The sequence below is a fragment of the Muntiacus reevesi genome, chromosome 4 (assembly GCF_963930625.1).
Source record: "Muntiacus reevesi chromosome 4, mMunRee1.1, whole genome shotgun sequence".
Lineage (NCBI taxonomy): Eukaryota > Metazoa > Chordata > Mammalia > Artiodactyla > Cervidae > Muntiacus > Muntiacus reevesi.
Window position 1 is genome coordinate 110,899,434 of NC_089252.1, and position 16,875 is coordinate 110,916,308.

General features: G+C 43.8%; 1 protein-coding gene across 1 annotated transcript; it reads right to left on the minus strand.

The window, feature by feature from the left end:
- Window positions 1–3,842: 3,842 nt before the first annotated feature.
- On the minus strand, window positions 3,843–5,758 carry CCRL2 (C-C motif chemokine receptor like 2). Its single transcript, XM_065935395.1, has 2 exons — window positions 5,517–5,758; window positions 3,843–4,955 (listed from the first exon to the last, which is right to left on the minus strand). The coding sequence occupies exon 2, from the start codon at window positions 4,941–4,943 to the stop codon at window positions 3,897–3,899; it is 1,047 nt and encodes a 348-aa protein (XP_065791467.1). The 5' UTR covers window positions 4,944–4,955; window positions 5,517–5,758; the 3' UTR covers window positions 3,843–3,896.
- Window positions 5,759–16,875: the final 11,117 nt, after the last annotated feature.

Genomic DNA, 16,875 nt, shown 5'->3' on the forward strand with positions numbered 1-16,875 from the left:
TGGTGAGCAAGCTGGGTGCACCCCCCAGGAAGTATGCGGCAGGTGTGCTGCCACGACGGACGCCTGAAGTAGCGTGTGGGTGAGGGCTTGGTGGGGAGGGCTGTCCACAGACTCACAGCAAAACTATTGAGCTGACCGTGTGTTTGAGGGCAGAGGAAAACACATATTGTCATAGGCGATACAACCCAGATGGTCTGATCCTCCCTACCACTCTTTCAAACAAAGAAGCTGGGGATGAGCCACATGTCCCCAGATCCTTTTGTTAAACAGAGTCATTTACCTGGCAGTTGCAGGAGGCTGATATGGGGAGGAGGAGGCCCATGAGAACTGAAACTCAAGCACCATCAAGGTTCAGGCAGCATCTGTGAAGGGTGTGAGGAAAAATGCTGTGTGGCAGCATCCAGTGGGCCAGTCACTGTTGCTCACTAAGCCCTCATCTCGGCCATCAACCCTGCCTAGGGAGGAGTCTTATTCCCAGTTATCTGAGGGTCAGGGAGGCTAGATGGCCTGTGTTGGGTCCCACTGGAAGAGACAGACACCCCTTCCTACCCTCTCTCCAAGCGGGCACGGCAGGGGACTCTAGGGATGTGACTAATGGCCCTGGTCATAGCTAAAGGCCACACCACAGGGAAAGATCAAAGGATTTAGAGTGAAATTTAGATCAAAGATTTTCTTTTGTTAGATGTGCCAGAGATGGTTGTTTGGAGAACTCTGCTTTTCTCAGTGTCTGTAAATGGGTGGCTGATGGGAGCAGCAATCCTCAGACCCGCCTTCCCCCAATCACTTGGTATATTGTGAAAAATCTGGTGCAGTTATATACAGGAACTCACTCTATAAACCAAACTCTAGAGACAAATCAGGAAGAACTGGGTGGAGGAGAGGAAGGAGCATAACATTTGATATCGGAAAATGTCAAGCCCAGATTCTGACCCCTGAGAGCTGTGTGATTTAAGTCTCAGTTTCCACACTTGTAAAATGAAGCTGATGATTCTCAGTTTTCTTTGAAAGACTTTTATGTGGTGCAGATATGTCTGTGAAGGCAGTTGGTAAACAACAACAACAAAGTCCTATTGAAATTCCAGCTTGGTCTGGAAGCCTGAGACCAGGAAACGATGAGCAGCTCTTAGAAAGGAGGATAACTTGGGCTGATGTGGCCACAGCACATTTGAAAAAAAAAAAAATAGGTAAAACAAGGGTATTTGTTGCTTAACCAAAATTCAAAATTAACTGGCATCCTGTGTTTTTTTTTCAACTTCAGATTTTATTGCTTTCTCATTCACTGTATCGATTGTTTACCATTTTACAATTTGTCCCATTTATACCCACAAATACATAGAATTGAGATGAACCAAAGATTTCTCATGAGATTTCAACCTTTCTCTCAAATGTCCCAAATTAGAATTATCTTGACTTGATAGGAAATTCTTTTTGCATTAGAAAATAATTTACAGGCAAAACAGAAACATTGTCAATGTTTATTAACTGTGCTAACTGTCTTCTCTTCAGGCTTTTTAATGATTGTTAGTTTTTTAATGCAATAGTTTGTAGAAAAGTGTAAAAGCGTGTTTTTTTTTAAATTGAAAAATAGTTGATTCACAGTATTTTAGTGGTTTCAAGTATATAGCATAGTGATTCTATATTTTTGCAAATGATACTCGTTTATAAGTTATTATAAGGTAATGGCTATAGTTCCCTGTACTATATAATACATCTTTGATACTTATCTATTTTATATGTAGTGGTTTGTGTTCGTTACCAACCACATAACCCTAATTTGTCCCCTCCACTTCCCTCTCCCCTTTGGTAATTACAAGTTTATCTTCTATGTCCATGACTCTGTTTCTGTTTTGCATATACACTCATTTGTGTTATCTTCTAGATTCCACATATAAGTGATGTCATGTAGTATTTGTCTTTCTCTGTCTGACTTATTTCATGCAGCACAATATTCTGTAGGTCCACCTACATTTCTGCAAATGTCAAAATTCCATCCTTTTTATGGCTGAATAATATTTCACTTTGGGTGTGTGTACATTTGTCTGATCTGCACTTGATGGGCACTTGGGCTGCTATCATGTCTTGGCTATTGTAAATGGTGCAAGCCTGAATCGTTTTTATCTTTAGGACAACTGTCATCTGCTAGGGGAAGAAGATCTTGCTGGATTATCAATGTTTCAAATATACTACTTATGTGTGTGGGCTGTTGTAACTGGATCATCCTTCACAAACTTTTGATTTTCAATAACCATTTCACTCTGAGTCACTGTCAGAGTTTATATACTCTTATGTTTTTATTCTGAAATTTCTGAAAGGATTTGTTCTGTGAATTCAGCACTGTGCCTGTGAATATCCAAAAACAATGTCATTTTGTCTGAGATTTCTGTTCCATATGTGGTAGAGGTGAATGGAGAATCCAGACCTACTCATATCAGCATGTGAAGAGGATTCCCACGTGCCTTCTCCTTCTCTTCTTTTCATATCTGCTGGGGTACTTTCTTCTGAGGTCTTGCTCTTAACTTGTCGTGGTGTTTTTATTTGCTATTTAATGTCATTCAGGATGAGTCTTGTCTTAGCTCAGGCTGTCATAACAAATACCACAGACTTGGTGGCTTAAACAACAGAAACTTATTTCTGACAGTACTCAAGGCTGGAAGGTCCAAGATTGAGGTGGAATTCTGGTGCCGGTGAAATTCTGGTGCAGTCTTTCTCCCTGGCTTGCCAATGGCCACTTTCTTGCTGTGTCCTCCCATGGTGCAGAGAGAGCACAGATTCTCTGGTGTCTATTCTTAAAAGACATGAATCCCTTCCTGAGGGCTCCACCTCATCTAGACCGAGTTACCCACAGAGTGTGCATCTCCAAATACCATCACACTGTAGCTTGGACTGCAACATATGAATGTTTTGTAGGACACGATTCATCCATACTACCCTGTGAGGATGCAGAAGAGCCAGTGATTGGTATAGCCTGTGCTTACTATGAGATCTCTCCCGGCTGCCACCTCTTCCTCCTCCCTCCTCTGTGATGGAGGTGAGAGGTGGTTGTCCATAGTCATCCCAAATTTAAGCTGTCACCTCTACTTGGGATATGTAACAGAAAACAGGCACTAGATAGCAACCGGCAAATGCGTATTATGGCATTTTGTAGTTACATGTGGTGAGGCCTGAGGTGTATGTTACACTGAAAAGAACAAAGTATGCCTTGTGTTAAAGATTTCTAGACATAATCTTACATTTACTACTGTTAAATAGGAGGAAGTGTTAGAAACCTTGGGAGGCTCAGAGGTTGGGGTTATCTGGGCTCATTGGGGGTGTGGCAAGTAGCCAGGAAGACCCCGAGTACTTTCCACAGAGAAAGTCTGTTTTCCTCTTTTTATCCAGAGCCTCCAGCTAGCCAGCTCTTTCAATTACATGAAAGGAAAGATGCCTGATAAATTACTTATGTGTGAGTAGGTTGCTTCTCTTTCAGGATGTGGTCCAGTTGGTTTTAGAAGTGCATATTTTCTTTATGTATTTTCTCACCTGAATTTTGAAAGTTTGGTGTGCTGGCCACAGCATAGATTCTGGAGTGAATGGCACTAGATTTGTGTCCCAGCTTTGCCACTCTCTAGCTATGTGATCATAGACACATTTCTGAGCCTGTTTCCTCCCCAGAGAAAAGAGACTAATTCCACCCACATCATGAGCAAGCAGTGAGATGTGGAGGAGCTCACGTTTGTCAAGAGCCTAGCACATTGCCTGAGACAAATTCAATGCTTGGTGGACGTTTGTTCACCACCTCCTTTTCTCCCTGTATCCTATTTTATATACAAGTGTGTAAAAAACTGTTGGACAGAACAAGGCGATGAGTGAAAAATTGATGTTTATTTATCCTGCCTTTGACAGGAGCTAGTTTCCATTTAGGTAGTAAGGTGATATTCTTCCCCTGAGGTGCCTTGGGCAGGGTCCTCAGTGGGCTGAGGTGCAGTGTCACTGCACAGGTGGCAAAGGTGGCCGAGGTGTTTCCTAAATGCCTTGTCAAGAACCACGTAGAGGAGAGGGTTGATGCAGCAGTGGGTGGCAGCGATGATTTTCGTGATCTGAATGGTTTTGTTCAAGTTGTAACTATTCCCACAGCCATGCAGGGAGAGCTGTTCGTTGAAAGCAGACAGGAAAAGTGCAATATTGTAGGGTCCCCACATCAGAAGGAAAACTACCGTTATGGTGGAAACAAGCTTGCAAAGGTCATAGTTCCTCTGCCTGAACTGGCATGTTCTCCCCATTCGCATGCAGCAATATACAAGAGCAAACAGTGGCAAAAGAAATCCCAAAATGTTCATCTTTAAGGTCAGAAAGTGCTTCCAGGATGTCTCATCAGCTGGTAAGAAGTGAAGTCCAATAAAGAAGCACTTGTATTTCTGGCTTTCCACTTGAGGTTTGTAAAAAACAAGTTCAGGCAAAGTGACCAGAATGGCTGTGACCCACACTAGAGCACTTATGAAGATTCTGCTAGCCATAGGCCTGCAGTCCGAGAAATGCCTTCTCCCACGGAAAAACTCCTGGTATCTTTGCATAGTCAGAAGGACATTGAAAAAGGCCTCACTGTACAGGCCTACGGAGTAGAGCAGCAGGAGAATTTTACACAGGGGGTCATCAAAGCCCTCCCTACGAGAGGCCGCGTAAGCCCAGAATGGCAGAGTGAGCAAGAAACACAAGTTAGAAAGTGCCAAGTTGAGGAAACAGGTATTTTCTGCTTGCTTGGATCGTTTATATTTTACCAGGATAAACACAACCAAGATATTGTCCAGGAGGCCAGCCACGAACACTGTAGTGTAGAGGTAAGGCACCAGCTGGGCTGAGAGAATCTTGGGGTCGTATGGGGTGCATAGTTCTATTTCGTTGTTACTCAGATCATCCTCTATGAGGACATCATAGTCATCCTCTGGTGCTGACGTGTGATTAGCCATCTTCAGGCTGCCCTGGGGAGAAATGAAAGGTTATTTTTCCTTCATGCAGCTGTGTGGTCCTGGATGAAACAGCACACCGGACTAGAGCCCCTGCAGCCACTCTCGTCCTTTTCTGGTGTTTATTTTAGCCAGAGCAGGTCTACAACTCAGAAGATTTAAAATAAACATTTCTTTAAAATGCCCCTGCATCCTGAGCACAGCTGCTATAATTCATCCCTTCATTAAGCACTTAGGTGTTTAGTAGTATGCCAGCTACCACAGGGAGACAAAAGTAAATATTACCCTTCTTCATACAACTTCATTCTCTTGGTAGAAACAAGACTTGCCTACTTGAAGCTATTTAAGAAAAAACACAATTAAAGAGAACTAAGTACCAGGGTTTAGTTTCACAAAATTGGTGTCAGTCACAGTCCCTATGTGTTTAAAAAGTTTGCTCACCCTCTGTAAACAGCTTCCTGTGATAGGCAGAGAAGTCTGAGTTCTTCTCTCGAAGGATATAAATAAATGTTTGCAAAAGTGAAACCACCGTAAGTATCAAATGGACACAACTGGTTAAATACGTCGATGACTTACCACTGACTGAGTTCCTGGGAGGGGAGGGAACGGCCTCCTGACCTACCATCCGAGTTGCTGTGGGAGCCGTCTGGCCAGATGAAAGACTGACTTCCTTCTGAATAGCCGGCCCCTGACCCTTTGGGGCAAGAGAAACCACTGTTTATCCCCCCGGTGGCTGTGTCCCACCAGTCACAGATCTCGGGGACTAAGCAAAATAAAGCAACTTGAAAGCTCCCACAAACCCCTGGAGAGTTTCTCAAGCTGCAAAGGGAAACCGGGAAGTTGTTTGCTCCTGCTGCAGCTCTCCCCACCCTCACCCCGCACCCCGCCTTTGATTTCCCTGTGGCCGTCATGCTGGCTGCCTCAGATAAGGAACTAAGCTATTGCTGCTCCTCAGTGATACTGAGGGAGGGATAGAAAGTGCTCTGACTTGCAACTCTGAGCAGGTAGTGGGTAGCAGCAGAGAAGTGTCACACACACTGACTGGCGGTGACTGTGCGTCCAGACCTGGGGGCTGACGCTCCCCTGTAGCATTTCATCAGTATTAGCATATGGGGCAGTCTTCAAGAACTTGTAGTGAGCAGCCCTGCTTGGACTTGTACTGTTACTTTTGAAAGTAGCAGTAACTGAGAGTAACAGTAACAGGGCTTTCCTCATGGCTCAGCTGGTAAAGAATCCCATCTGCAGTGTGGGAGACCTGGCTTTGATCCCTGGGCTGGGAAGATCCCCTGGAGAAGAGAAAGGCCACCCACTCCAGTTAATCTGGCCTGCAGAATTCTGTGGACTGTATAGTCCATGGGGTTGCAAAGAGTCGGACATGATTGAGTGACTTTCTTTATTCTTTTTGAGAGATATTTTTTGTGTGTCAGACATTTGACTGAAGAATGGGGCCCCAAGGGAGGATTTGGGGACAGTGGAAGCCACAGAAAGATATCATTTGGGAAGAGAGTGGGTGCAGAGATGAGACTTCAGTACCAGTGAGCCTGGGGGAAAATCGATGTGATGGAACCAAGGAGTTAGGAAGGATGTTAGGAGCTGACCCTGCTCCTATAAGAAGGGCCTAGCACAGGAAAATTCCATGGTGAGGACACAGAGGTTCTATCAAGATGCTGTGCAGAGAATGTGAGGGGAACAAGTTCATCCCTAGACTGAGACTGGCGTGGGTGACTTTTAAGGCCAGAGAGAAAGGAAGCTGAGAGTTCAAATTTGAAGGGAGATGGGGGCGGTTGGAAGAAAGATGAACTGAGAAAAATAACTTGAAATAACTGGAAAATCTGTATGAACTCCTGGATCAACTCTTTGTACCTGTGAGGGACCTAATTTGGGGACCAGTCTTACATGTTGGCTTTGTGTTCATTTCACTGGTTAAAAGACTTCTGTTAATGCCAAAGATGTGTTTGAGGTGATAGTCGGTGCAGAATGTGGACCTGTCAAAGTAGAAATATAACTGAGGGAACTATTAAGGGAAAGGAAAAATAAACAGTAAAGGCCTGGACAAATATGTAACAAGCATTAAATTTAACCCACAGGGAAACTCGTGATGTTCCTCTGTATGAAGGGGTAGGAAGGGGTTGGGAGAGATTGGTGCTGCTGGGAACTTGGGCTGTGAATGTTTCCCAGCAAGTCTTCCCCCATCATCCCCCAGTATGGCTTCTGTGAGTCAGTGAGGGTCACCGTGCCCTGGGGGTTCTGCCCCCTGCATCTGGACTATTTGGAGACGCATCAGTCCCCCCACAACTTTGACTAAGTGATGGTGCCTCATGGTGCTTATTGCCTGATGCTCACTGGTCAGTCCCTGAGAGGGGAATGAGGGTCAAGATACACTGCACATTGTGAGGTTAAGTGGAGGAAAATAGCAGCAAGCAGGTGCCTCATCTGTATCACAGAATCATGTGAAATTTGAAGTTTCCTAGAGAAAAGCATTGTTCGGTAAATTCCAGATCACCCTAACTTCCTGATAGTCAAATGGAATTATTTTATTTTGGCTTGATTCCCAGAATTCTGCTTATTTACACCCAGACCTTGGAGTTCTTTTTTTTTTTTTTTTAATTGAGATATAATCAACGAAAAGCATTCTAGAAGTTTAAGGTGTGCCATACTGATACATTTATATTGCAATATGATTGCCATGGTAGTGTTAGCTAACAAAATTACCAATATTTTATGTGGTGAAAACAATTAAGTTCTATTTTCTAGCAAATTTAATGTTTATAATACAGTTTGGTTGTCTCTAATCACTATACTGTATATTAGATCTCCAAGACCACGGGATTCTTGAAAATTGAAAATTAGTGAGAGGGAGTGGTTTAAAAGTCTGAAGTTGAAGCCGGAGGAAGGTTTTATTTACCATTTTAGTATCTGGAACTGTAATAGGGTCATCATTATTGGTGAAACTTTAGTACATTCTGAGGTTTGTGAGCTGCATGCTCAATTAAAAAAAAAGAACTCCAAGGTCTGGGTGTAAATAAGCAGAATTCTGGGAATCAAGCCAAAATAAAATAATTCCGAAAGTGAAGTCCATTTGAATATCAGGAAGTTAGGGTTATCCTTACCAAACAATGCTTTTCTCTAGGAATCGTCAAATTTCACATGATTCTGTGATACATGTAATTAAATCCCAGTTTTTTAGACAATTGAAGTAGTTGATTTACAACATTATATTAGTTTCAGGTGTATAACGTAGTGATTCAGTATATTATACATTATACTCCATTTAAAGTTATTCTTTAGAAGGACTGATGCTGAAGCTGAACCTCCAATACTTCAGCTACCTGATGTGAAGAGCCGGCTCATTGGAAAGGACGCTGATGCCGGGAAAGATTGAGGGCAGGAGTAGAAGGGGACGACAGAGGATGAGATGGTTGTATAGCATTACCAACTCAATAAACGTGGTTTGAGCAAACTCTCGGAGATAGTGAAGGACAGGGAGTCCTGGTATGCTGCAGTCCTTGGGGTCGCAAAGAGTTGGACGTGACTTAGTGACTAAATAACAGCAAAATTATTGCAAAATAATGACTATATTTCCCTGTGTTGTACAATATATCAATGTTTCTTATTTATTTTATACATAATAGTTTGTATCTTTTCATCCTTTACCCCTCTCTTGGCCCTTCCCTGAATCTTCCCTCTCCCCACAGGTAACCACTAGTTTGTTCTCTACATCTGTGAGGCTCTTTTTGTTTTGTTATATTTGTGAGTTTGCTTTATAAATTTAGATTCCACATATAAGTGATAACATAGTGTTTGTTTTCCTATGATTTATTTAACTAAGCATAATACTATGTCCATCCATGTTGTTGTGAATGGCAAAATTTCGTTCATTTTTATGACTGAGTAATATTCCATTGTACATGTATGCACCACACCTTCCTTATCCATTCATCTATTTATGGGAACTTAGGTTTCTTCCATATCTTGGCTAATGTAAATAATGCTGTGAAAGTTGGGGTTCTTATATCTTTGAAATTAGTGGTTTCATTTTTTTCAGATATATACCCAGGAGTGTAGTTGCTGGGTCATCTGGAAGTTTTATTTTTAGTTTTGTGAAGAACCTCTATACTGTTTTCCATAGTGGCTGTACCAATTTACATTCCTACCAACAGTGTACGAGGGTTCCCTTTTCTCTCATACTCACCAACTTAGTTATTTGTGGCCTTTTTGATAATAGCTATTTTAACAGATATGAGGTGATAATACCATTGTGGGTTTGATTTGCATTTCTCTGATGATTAATGATGTTGAACATTTTTTCATGTGTCTGTTGGCCATCTGTATGTTTTTAGAAAAGTGTTTATTCAAGTTCAGTCCCAGTTTCAGTATAGGAGGCTATCATGTTATAACTCTTATTCCCCCCCATAACATATAGATCATTCATTTATTCAACAAATGTTTATAAAATGCCTGGCATGTGCCCAGCACTGTTCAGTAGACAAACATCCTGACCTTCATGGAGCTTACATTACAGACAAAAACAAAATAAGTATGTAAGTTGAACGTAGTAGGAGAGAAGTTCTGAGGCAAAAAGTAAAGCTGGGAAGGAGACTAGGAGGGGCCAGGGTGGTTTGGGGGTTCACATTTTATGTAGAATAGTCAGAGAAAGCCTTGCTGACAAGACAGTCTCTGATGACACGAAACAGCAAATGATCAGGTCCAATAATTTATGCTCATCTCATTTTTTTTTCCTGTTACTGAGTTCTTGTATCAGGGAGATTAGAAAACACACTGGAAAACACACTTAGAAATAATTTTACAGGAGATGCAGAAATATTCTTCATGTTACATTGGTTTTCAATTAAAAAAAAAAAAGCTGAGTATGTAGTGCACCTGTTAGTAATTTATTGCCTTTTAGCTCCTAACCCACTCTTCCTTCTTTTGCTTTGTGATCCTCAAGCTGAACTCTGTAAACATTTGTCCTTTGCCAGCTGGTATAGAAGGCACTGAGAATCACAGGAAGAGGCAGGAGCTTCTCATTCTGGTTCCAGGATTTTGTTGTTTTTGTTCCTTGGGATGACCTGACAGTGCTGTGGAGACTGAGTGATGCCCACCCTCTTGTGTGTCTCACTGGTACCCTTACAGGCAGTTTCCTACTCACCAGCCCCAAAGGGAAGCACCTTGGCAAATTTCCTGACCATTTAGAAGGTTGCAGTCACCCTCCCTAACAAGGTCTGAATCTCAGGCTTGAGAGGGAAGGCATCTTCCAGGTGTGTTCCTTCTCGGGTGCTCTGCCTCAGCTTAGAGGCCACTCTGTATATCTGCTTCCTCCTCCCTTGGGTTTTCAGTCCCCTTTGACTGGTTAACGATTCTTGGTAGTGAATTTTCTTTGTTCAAATTACTGGTATGATTCCTGTCTCTTAACTAGATGCTGATTGATAGATACAACATTAAATTAGTTGAGTGAAGGGATGGGAGAGTGCTAGGATGCTTAGTGCATCCTAGTGTGGTGGCATTTTCAGAGGTCTAATGATATTGAGAAAAGGGTATTCAAAAATTTAGAATTAAAATAATTTATCTATTTCTTAAAATGGCTTTGTCAAATATCAGTGCTGTCAGATTATCTATCTAATTTTTATTAGCAAATATTCCAGAAAATTTGGTAAGTATAGGAAAAAAATCTTTGCTAATGATATTCCCAAATAGCAGCTATTATAATTTTTAAATAGAACTACTTGATGGAAAGTGTGTAACACCTATTTTTAGAAAACCATCAGTTTTCCTCTGGGTTCGTTGTTTGGAACTGAGCAGTAGATTGAAGGGGAACATACCTTCATGTTGTAATTTTAGGGATTCTGAGTATGTCTCATCCTGCTCCCACATTTTCTCCCACATCCTGGCCAGGCTTGCAGCATCACTTTAGTGCTTAGTCATCTTACTACCTGGGCTACCTGGGAGGGCAGCAAGGGGGAGAGAATACTTCCAAAAAACAATTGTATTGATGACCAACTCTGAAATACAGATTTTATATGTACTTACTGGAAGAAAAATAGTTAATTATATCCTTAGCTTTTTCAACATATGTTTGGTTTATTCTGCATTGTGCTAAGAAATGTAAAAAATGCGGGAGGGTGACTTTGCTCAAGGATGTTTAGAAGATAGGTGGACTAAAAATATAAAACAAGTCTTTACTACAGTGCTGCTCAGAGCTCTTCAAGTGCTGATAAGCCTTTGGATCCTGGAGAAAGTATGTGGCATTTCCGAAAGTTGTTAGATCATGGAGTCCCCTGGTTAATTCCCCTGCAGTTACTTATGGGCTAAGCGCTTTGCAGGACATGTTACCTCAGACATGCAAATCTTGCTGTGCTGTGTGGGAATGAGCATAACTGACTGAGGAGCCCAGCTTCCTCACTCCAAAATACATCCTTGCATCCATGCCAAGGCCTTGCCTGCCAAGGGCTGCTCCCAGCCAATGGCCCTATTCAGGCCACTGGGATGGGCCCATTCCTGGATGATGGCCTGGTGCTTCTCCCTCACCCCACTTCTTCCTTCTGTCCTTCACTTGAGGTCAGACTTGCATTGTGATCTGGTAACTTTCCCAGCTTTGCCCACCACCCTTCACAATCTCTCTCAGAGGTGTTTCATCTAATACATTTATTTTATGTTGTGTCCCATATTAGTGTCTGTATCTTGAAAGAATTTGGGTAAACACAGCCTTGCAAGGGAGACATCAGTCTTTAGAGTCTTGAGTCCTTCGCTTACTGAAGAATGAATCGTTCTGCAGCATCTTAAGTGTTAGTAGCTCATGTCTGACTCTTTGCAACCCCATGGACTGTAGCCCACCAGACTCTTCTGATGGAATTTTTCAGAATACTGGAATGGGTAGCCATTTCCTTCTTCAGGGTTCTTACCAACTCAGGGATCAAAACCAGGTTTCCTGCGTTGTAGGCAGATTCTTTTTGTTCTTTTGTAGGTAGATTCTTTACCAGCATCTTAATCCCTCCCTCATCTTTTTAGCCACTGTCTACCTGACTTCCCTAGTGGCTCAGATGGTAAAGTGTCTGCCTACATGTAATACAGGAGACCTGAGTTTGATCCCTGGGTCGGGGAGATCCTCTGGAGAAGGAAATGGTAATCCACTCCAGTACTCTTGCCTGGAAAATCCCGTGGGTGGAGGACCCTGTTAGGCTACAGTCCATGGGATTGCAAAGAGTCGGACATGACTGAGTGACTTTATTTCACTTACCTGTGCTCTGCTGGGGTCAATCTTTCTGGGACACAAAAGGCCACTTGATGTCATTGTGCTCCCATCCGCGCCATCTTCAGTCAGTGCCTCTGGTCAGTTTCTGGTTGCCATTCCTTTTCCCATTTCTGATTGCCATTCTTCTTCATGTCTCCTCTTCCCTCACCTCCCTTCCTAAAGCTCCCTTTTCTCCATTACTTTCCTCTGTGCCCTCTGAAATCTGAATTCCCCTGTAGACAATCCTCCTGACATCCTTAACTGAATCCCAGAACATTCCTTAACATGTTCCTTGAGGATGCTCTTTCCCTGTCACACATGCCTCCTCCTTGAGGGTCAGAAGGTGGTATTCCTGGCTCAGTGCGTCTTGCACCTGTGGTCCTGTAGGTTTCAGTAGGCAGACATACAACAGACTACTGTGTTCTCCAGCCCCACCCTGCACTCTGCCTCGTCATTGCTTCTTACCACTGTCTGCCTGATTGCCTCTTCTTTTATTAAGACAAGGGTATGTGGATAAGGAGCTTCTCTCCACCCAGTTTTCTCCATCATTCTGGTGACTTAATTGCCCATGTTGACTTCCACTCAGTGCCCAGGGCTTTCAGCTCATCAACTCCACTTCACTGGCCTTCAGTTTCACTCCACTATCATCCACACTAACAGTCAGATTTGGGGTATGTTAAATTGATTTCCCTCTGAACTTTCACAGTAAAATTGCTCACTCTTCTGATCACAGCATCTACTCTGTAGATCTCTCGCACTGCATTTGCTCCTTCTGTACTGTTGTTCTCCTTCATCAAGCCCTCTAGCCTGTGCGTCTCAGCCCTTACTATAGCCACACCCCTCCTAGTCTAGCTCAGATCCCATAGTCTATCATGTAGTCATTCTCTGGTCAGTACCTTGGGTGCCCTTGATTCCCAGCCTTAGATCCCATCACTCTACTTCTCCCTGCCATTCTTTCTTTGAGAATGTGTTTCTGAGAACAGCTGGTTAAAATCACTTAGCCATGAAGACAGAATTTGTGACTAATTTATGGTCTCCAGTCTCAACTGGCTTCCAGGGGTTTTTCTAGTTTTACTTCTAACTCTTAATAGGTTATGAATGTCCCAAATTGCCACTTTCTCCTATTTGCCATTGGCTACTTTGAGCAATTTAAAACTCTTCCGTCTCTTCAAATGCCCATTTCTGCCACCTACATTTATGCTCAGGAAATGACCTCACTTTCTACCCTTCTTGAAGTCTCTCAGCTCCCTGGTCTCCAGCTTCAGATTCTTCTTTCTTTCCTCTTTCCGTGGACTCAGTTGCTCCTCTTTTATTGAAGGCTGATGTCTCCTCCTGCACTCTGGCTCTCATTCTGTCTAACCTCCATTAGAGTTTTCCATGTTTTGCTTTAGCTCCAACCTCTCTTTCTCTTTTGGTCTCTCCAGGATTTTTAAATGCTCAGGTCTCTCAGATAAAGACTGTAATCCTGCCCTTAACCTCACACATTGCTCGAGCTACTTAATCTCCCTCTTCCCAGACAGCTTTCATTAGTTGTCCAGCTGCTTCATGCTGTTTACTCCCTACTGAGTCCCCTCTGGCCTGGCATCTGTCCCCACCATTCCAATGAGGTTGGTTTCCCAGGGCCACCAGCAACCTTTTGTGGTGAAATGTAATTGGTTGCTCTGCTGAGTCAGGACAGCTAATGCCCCATAAACAGGTGTCCAATATCTCCCTGCTGCCCAACTTTAAACAACAATCCCACCAACCAAGCTCCAAAGTCAGCACACAAATACCATTACATACATCTAGGGCCGCCCAAGGTGAAGCAGTGCTTAAACTTTTGAAATGCCTATAGAGCCTCAAAATCATTTCTGTGGGGCTTTCTAGTAAAGATGGCAGAGTGAAGTAGGGTCATGAACTCTTCCTTCTCCAGTACCTTGTAAAATGACTAAAAGATAGTTTCAACAAAAATTCTAAAACATGGCCAGTAGCAACTTAACAAGAAATAGGGTATGATCTTGTACCACAACTTTGAAAGTGGTGCATCTGAGCTGTGTGTGTGTACTCAGTCGTGTCTGACTCTTTGTGACCCCATGGACTGTAGTCTGCCAGGCTCCTCTGTCCATAAGATTATCTCAGTGAGAATACTGGAGTGGGTTGCCATTTCCTTCTGCAGGGAATCTTCCTGACCCAGGGATCGAATCCATGTCTCCTGTGGCTCCTCATCTGCACATGAATTCTTTACCACTGAGCCACCTGGGAAGCCTGAATTTGAGCTGTACCTGAACCTAATCCTACTACAGATATGGTACTGAAGAAAGAAGGAAAATCGCTAAGTCCTGAGAATTATTTCAGTACTCTTCAATTAGCAGACAAGTGGACTCAGAAGGCATCCCTTTGTGAATGTGTATCCCTAGGAAGGGAAAGGGAAAACATCTACTGAGTAAATGCCCTCATATTTCAGAAGAGTTTCTAGGATTTTTTGTATCTGAGATAGTGTGCTAAGTTAGGGCAATAAGAAAAATTCCACAAGAGTAGCATATACTTTTATAACACTGTGTGGGTTCTGGTAATAATATTTTGTCTGTGTTTTAGGATTTCGATTCCTCATAAAAATGCTTTTAATCAAATAGTGATTTAATCAACCCTGAAATTCAGAGTTCTGATCCTTTTAGGATTAGGCTTGCCAGTTGTCACTCACAGAGGTCCATTTCCTTGTATATTTTGTAGTCGCAGCATGAGTTCATATTTATTGGAGAATATTTTTGTGACCCGAAGTGGGAGAACTCCCTTCTGGAGGAGTTTTGCCTTTGTTCCAGCCAAGAGCATTAAGAATATCAATGGCCTGAGACAGGGTTTCCTGGCCTGTTTGGGGGTCTCCCGTTTTGAGGGTATTCTAAAATTAAACCTCAGATTTTCATGAAGCATTGGGTTTTTGGATTCTTATGGATTTTTCACCAACCAGTTAGAGCCTAGGTGAAAACAGATAAGCTTCCTTATTGTCATCTACCTTTGAGTGAATTTCTTCTGGTTCACCTTTTCCCAAGCACTAGCTCTATGTCAGGACCTCTCAGCTCCAGAGCCTCAACTCACATAGCCTAAGGCTTTGTCGTCTGCCCCCAGGTTGGAGTTACGCTTAGTGTCCTTTTAATGTGTGTGACCTTTGCTTTGTCTACATGAGACAGTGATCAGAATAACAAATATCCACTGGGTAGTGTTTCAACGCGTAGTTGTTGAAAAATGCTATTCATTTATTCCTCTCCCAGGTATTTGTTGTCTACTGATTATAAATCTTCCTTTTGCTTTGCTGTATCCACTCCCTACTCACCTTCACCTTGGTTTATGTCCAGGCAGCCTTATCTTATAACAGCAGTCTCCTCTGTCCTCTGAGTATCCGCTGCATTTGGCCAATGGGGAGTTTTAGGCAGGAGACTAGAGAGTGAGGTCGGGGGGTTTAGCTCCCTGGCTCCGTCCTGGTGGTTCTCGGGGTCGTCTTGCTGGTGGGACGGATGTGTTGCTTGACCTGTGCGTGGCTCTTGTCAGCCTCTGCCCGCACCTGTGCCCCTTGCTGCTAGCAGTGGGGATGGCAGCCTGCTCTCACTGGCACCAGGTACCGCACTGTACACTGGTTTCCTCATGCCTGTCTAAATCCTGTAAAGCGTCTGCTTACCAAACTTGCCTCAGTTGCCCCAGTATGTGCCATTTATTTCCTGCCAGAACCCCATAGGTCACGTCTCCCAAGTGCAGGAGCTTTGCCAGGTCCCTGGAGAAAATGGCAAGCAAAGTAGACCCCTTCTCTGCCCTCGTGGCAGTAACTTTCTGGGCGGGCATGCTCAGGTGCACACCGGCTGTAATTCAGGGGGTCAGGAGCTGCGGGAGCTGTCAGCAGGGGCACCGAGCCGGGTTTTCCAGTGTGGGAGTCTCTGAGCCCAGCCTGAGCGCGAGTTAGCCAGGTGAAGTGTGCGAAGGCCTCTTCCCCTCTCCTCCCTTTTCCTCCTAGTGTCTTTTTTTTCAGATTCCTGAGGGACCATCTACGTGGATCCCAGAGATGGAGCAAGGGAAGGGAAAGTAACAGAACTCAAGGTGGAGACATGTTATTACTTACTGGCATCTGTGACTGAGTTTCTGTGGAAGAGAGAGTTGTACCCCAAATCAGGCTGTCTTAGACTGTGTTCCTGGCAATCCAGAGCTCTCAGTGGCAGCGGTCCTGTTAGGGTAACTTCCGGGACACTCAACGTGTGAGCGAGTGAGCGAGGCAGGACCAGGCAGAGGGAGAAGCCATCACGACATGGGTACAACACACGCCGTGTGGGTACAGTACACACCTCCGCACAGTGTGAGGGCTCAGCTGACCCATGTGGCCTCTGGGGTGGTCCTTGAGTGCCATGCTACGGGGAGAGCAGGGGCCCAGCCTTTGCAGTCCCACCTCAGCCAGTCACTGGCCTCAGTCACCCCGCAGGCAGGCAGGTCCCAGTGGCTGAGGGTGGTTTCCAGTGATGGGGGCAGCAGCCCCATCCCTTGGACTGAAGTGGGCATCTGAGCAGAGTAGGGCGCAGGCTGAGGGTTCTGCTTTTCTGCAGATTTCGTTTACCCTGGATGACAAGAAATGGAAACTGAAATTTTCAACACCATCATGTTGTAAGACTGTGAGACCACGTGTATGGTGGACGGAAGGAGGAGTCATGTGCAGGGAGGCTACGCTATGCAATCACTCCATCTGACCATCAT

Coding starts and splice junctions, on each gene's coding strand:
- CCRL2 (XM_065935395.1), bottom strand. CDS start 4,943: ATGGCTAATCACACGTCAGCACCAGAGGATGACTATGATGTCCTCATA.